The 4,709-nt window shown below is 61.2% G+C and overlaps 1 protein-coding gene across 1 annotated transcript in view; it reads right to left on the reverse strand.

Annotated features, from left to right (window-relative positions):
• Positions 1-4,709, reverse strand: part of AXL (AXL receptor tyrosine kinase) — a 51,610-nt gene that overhangs the window by 46,033 nt on the left and 868 nt on the right. The window contains exons 2-4 of the mRNA XM_013006585.2: positions 3,628-3,853; positions 3,189-3,289; positions 2,389-2,565 (exon numbers count right to left, since the gene is read on the reverse strand). Of these exons, the coding sequence (XP_012862039.1) occupies positions 2,389-2,565; positions 3,189-3,289; positions 3,628-3,853 (504 nt within the window). The remainder of the gene's footprint in view (positions 1-2,388; positions 2,566-3,188; positions 3,290-3,627; positions 3,854-4,709) is intronic.

The raw sequence follows: 4,709 nt of genomic DNA on the forward strand, positions 1-4,709 counted from the left end.
CAACCACAACATTCCTGCTCCGCATGAGTCACAGCGCCCCCCTCCTGGGGCACTTCCGGCTGGAACCCCCTTCCCGCGCGCTGGCCGGCCGAGGGGGATGGGGGAGTTGGGACCCAGGAGCCTGGAATCTAGATGGAGGGATGAGGAGGGGCAGGGGGCCTGGGACTCCCCCCACCCCAAGGGCTCTCCTCTGGCTAGAAGCCATTGCAGATGTCCCGCCCACTCCAGCCCCGCTCCCGCTCCCACCCCCCACGCTTTTCCAAAGGAATGAGGGGGCTGGAAGGAGAGGGAGGCACGCCCTGAACCAGAGAGGGACAGATGCGCACAGACTGACGAAATCCTGACATGGCCTCTCCCTCCCTCATGAATCACATGGAATCACACGGGGGCCACATCAGTAGTACAAACACCGCGGGGACAGCTCTCACAAAGCTATGCACGCACGTGGTTTGGTGTGTCACCAATACGGAGAGTGACCAGTGACACACACCCAAGGACACCCGTGTCCACAAAGACACACACGTGTCCACAAGGCGGCAGGTGCTGGGACTACCACACACACACACAGTACAGAATGGTGATGCTGGTACCCTGCTGTGAAACATGTACCCATGACAGCTATACATGGCAGCATGCTCCTCCCGGACATGTTCACAGGCACCGCATGGACACCCATGTATACCCAGCAAACCAGTGAGGAACATCCCAAGCACTGGACGTGCACCTGTGCACTCCCCTCCCTCTACAGGTTCAGGTGGCCACACACAAGGAGAGAAGAGCCCGTGGGAAAAGACACCTGCGACAGGGCCCTGCCACAGACGGGTGTGCAGAAGCCACCCAGGGGAATCGCCACTTCTATCACACACACACACACACACACACACACACACACACACACACACACGCTCCCTCCACCCTCACACAGTGAGTCACAGCGAGAACACACACGCACACCCCCGCCCCAAGAGGGGCACACACAGGCTGACTGAGCCTGGTGCAGAGCGTGACGTATGCAGAGCAGGAAAACACACGCCGTGGATTACACAAGCACAGCCTTCCAGATGCTGGCTGGCGGCCCCTAGGACCCTTAGGACGGGCCAGCCTCACACAGAGAGTGATACTGATGAACAGGCTGACACAGGCCCACAGGGACCTGCGCACACCTCCCGGCCAGCACCGCCCACTCTGAGACACAAGCTGTCCCACCTGTACCCTCATTTCCTTCCCTGGGATGGGAGGTGGGAGGGACTGCCCCCTGTCACTGCCCCCCCCCTTATGGGCATGGGGGGATGTGTTGCCAGGCTGACTCAGGTCCCAGCCCCATCCCTACCCCGGCCACTCGAGCCATGGGCCTGAGTCACCCCTGTAGGGGCTGACAAACTTGCCCACTCAGGGCCCCCGGAATGCTGGGAATGTGGGCCCCTCTATGCAGCCCCAGTCCCCTCCCCTCCCAGCAGGAAGTGGGCCCCATGGGACTCCCTGCCTCTGCTCCCTGTCTGAGGGGCAGCCTGTGTGAGCCACAGCCAGGGGCTGCCCCCTTTGGGGTGCGGAGGATCCCCCTCCCTTCTCCCCAGCTGCCCTGTCTTCTTCCCCCATCGAGCCCACCTCTGCGCACCATCCCTCGTCCCCCCACCGGCTATCTCTTCTTGTAACCCACTCCCTGGTTCCTGCTTTGAGCCCTCTGGGCTTTAGGCTGTCTCAGAAGCCTGGGGTGGGGGGTGGGTTGGGGGGTGGGGGCTGGGCTGGCCGTCCTCCCCTTGACCAAGCCCCCCCTCCCAAGATGGACAGGTCGAGTGGGGAAGAAGAGGACACCGTTGGTTCCGGTGCCCAGTTCGGGGTCGAAGGTTGATAGAGAGTCACCAGGCCCACACACACTTAGGCCATGGAGCAATTTGGAGGACTTTCAGGACAAAGAATGCCATTCAGAGAGAGGCCTGGGTGACTGGAGAGAGAAGGAACAGACAGACAGAAAGAGATGGGGAGAGACAGACGGTGGAAAGGTGAAGAGATGGAGAGAGAGACAGACTGGGACGGAAGGAGAGATGGGGGAAGAGAGCGAGAGGCAGTGAGGAAGGCAGAGCTAAAGAGAGGTAGGGAGAGACAGACGAGGTGAGAAATGGGGAAAGATAGCCACAGAGCAAATGAGAGAGACAGAGATGGGGAGAGACAGAGAGACGGAAAGAGGTCGGGGAGCAGAGAGACTGAAAGGCATAGGGTCAGAGACATGGACACAGATGGGGACAGAGACACAGGGCTAGAGACACAAACAGAGAGACATCAGGAGAGAGATGGCAGACACTGTGGCCCCAGGCAGCAGGGTTCCAAGTGCCTCCTGGCCCTTGCTGCCCTGGCCTCAGGCAGAGCTGACCCTCAGTAGCGCTGACTCACCTGGGACTTGCAGGATGTGCTGGGGGCCCTGGCTGGAGGCTGGAGGCAGGGGGGCAGCATCCCGGAGCCAGAGCAGGTCCACAGGCTCTGGGGGCCCCTGAGCCCGGCAGCTGAGGTTGAAGGGGAGGTTGGCGGCCACCATCCTGTCCTCAGGCTCCTCCAGGAAGTAGGGCAGGCCTGGGGCAGAGGTAGAGCCTGGGGTCTTGGTGGACCCTTGCAGTGCCCGGTATCTGACCAACCAGGATGCTGGAGGCTACATTTTCTCCTGGCCCAACTTGGGGGTCACCCTTAGGGTCTTTGTTGTCTCAGATCCAAGCCCCCAGGACACCTCCGAGTCTGACCCCTCCAAAGGACACATGATCCTGGTATCTGACGCCTCAGTATCTGACCTCCAGGATATCGGAACCCCTCAAGTCTCATCTTCAGAGAGGCTGGCTCCTCCTCCCATTCCACTGGTGACAAAGTATATATGTATGTGTGTGTTGGGGGTGGGGTATGGCACAGGGCGTCTAGTGTGCATGCCTCTGACCCCTAATCTGATCCCTGTGTGACCCCCTAAATCCAAGCACGCCTGGCTGTCTTCTCCCCCCTGAGATCTAATACCCCAAGGCCTGCCCCTATCATCTATAGAACCCCAGAACCCCAGCTACTTGACCCCCTAAGACCTCTGACATCCCCAGGAGGTATGTCTCCCTGAGTCCTCCAGCCACCCTCGAGCCCCTCAGGATTTCTCCACCTCTCCCGGCAACTCCCAGGTCCTTGGATCCGGGGTGAGGGGTGGGGTGGGGAGGGGGGCTCACCCTCCAGCTCCACATAGCCAGGCTGGGACAGGAAGGTCTGGCCACCCAGGACCACCGCACACTGGTACCACCCGGCGTCTGAGAGCTGCAGTGATTCGATTCTGCCAGGACAGAGGGGGCTGGGATCAGAGGCGGACACTGGGTACCCGGAAGAGCAGAACACAGGAGAGCAGTTTGGGTTATTACGGCCCCATTTCACAGAAGGGGAAAGTGAACTGGAGGGTGACATCACCACCCAGGGGTCAAAGCTGGAGAGTCTCCCTGGGACATATCAGGGGGCAGTTCTGCTCCTTCCTATAGGGTGGCTATGAGTTAGCCTCAACTCCATGGGGGAGGGGCGGGGGGAGTTTCATTTTATTTGGGGTCTGGCTATGCGGTAGGCGGATGGGCTGAGGAAGGATGAGAGTTCGATGGGGCCGTGGGGGCAGGAGACTGTCACCTGAGTTTGCTGACCACCTTCCAGTCATTTTGCCCGTCGTCATCCCCCAGGGGCACTTGGATCTGGGTGCTGTCTGCCAGCTCGAGGACCTGCCCATCCCGGAGCCAGGTCACCTCAGGGGGTTCCTCCTGGACTTGAAGCTCACACCGAAGAGTTCCTGAGTGCCCCCTGGCCCTGGTGACGTTCGCGGGGCTCCCCACAAAGGGGCCCACCTCCACCTGTGCGCCTGCGGAGGGTCCGGGAAGAGTTGGTTTCGGGGTCCCATCCCATCCTCAATCCCCAACAGCTGCCCCCCCACTCAGTGGGGGGGGGAAGCTACCCAGCCTTCAGACCCACATAGTTGTACCGTGACCTCAGAGGGGTGACTTCAGAGGGGTGGAGGAGGATGGAAGCGGCTTTGGGGGTGGGGGGAATGGGGGCCTCCTCTGGGGACCAGGGTCCTTTATGCCCAGTTGGGAAGCTGGCTGGGATGTGACAGCCTCCCACGCCTTGGCCTGCCTGGCAGGGCCCACCCCTGCCCCAGCGGCCCTGGCTTAGAGCCTGAGACTTGAAGACCGTTTGGGCATGTGGCATGAAGGTGCAGGGGGTGTGGGGTGTGTGTGGGGGTGTCAAGAGAAAGATGGACGAGGGACGAGGGTAGGTGACAGAGAGAAAAGGCCACAGAAAGGCAGGTTCCGGGACACAGAGATGCCCTGCGAGAGATACACGGGGAGAGAGAGATGTCCTCAAAGGGCAGGGGCTAGGGGAGATAGTATAAAGAGGGAGACTGGGGTGGAGTGGGGCCAATGGGGGGTGGGGGCAGCCCTCCTCGTCCCTCGACCTCACTTGGTACGCCTCGCTTTCTTTGGGGAGGACTCTGTCCACTCCATCTCAGTCCCACGGACCAGCCAACCCCTGCCCCTAGCTCAGCTTCTCCCCTCTGGGTACTGCGTTCTCTGGGAGTCCCCCTCTTCCCGGCCCCATTCCTTGCCCTTCGGAATCTCCCTCCCTCTGCCCCGCAGTCCTTGGCCGGAGTCTCCGGCTTCCCTGCCTCCCTCTGTTCTCCCCCGGAACTGGCCCAGGACTGGCCCCGCTCCACTCAC

The sequence above is a fragment of the Echinops telfairi genome, unplaced genomic scaffold (genome assembly GCF_000313985.2).
Source record: "Echinops telfairi isolate 266 unplaced genomic scaffold, ASM31398v2 ScPeMD7_655;HRSCAF=1070, whole genome shotgun sequence".
In the NCBI taxonomy this organism is placed as follows: domain Eukaryota; kingdom Metazoa; phylum Chordata; class Mammalia; order Afrosoricida; family Tenrecidae; genus Echinops; species Echinops telfairi.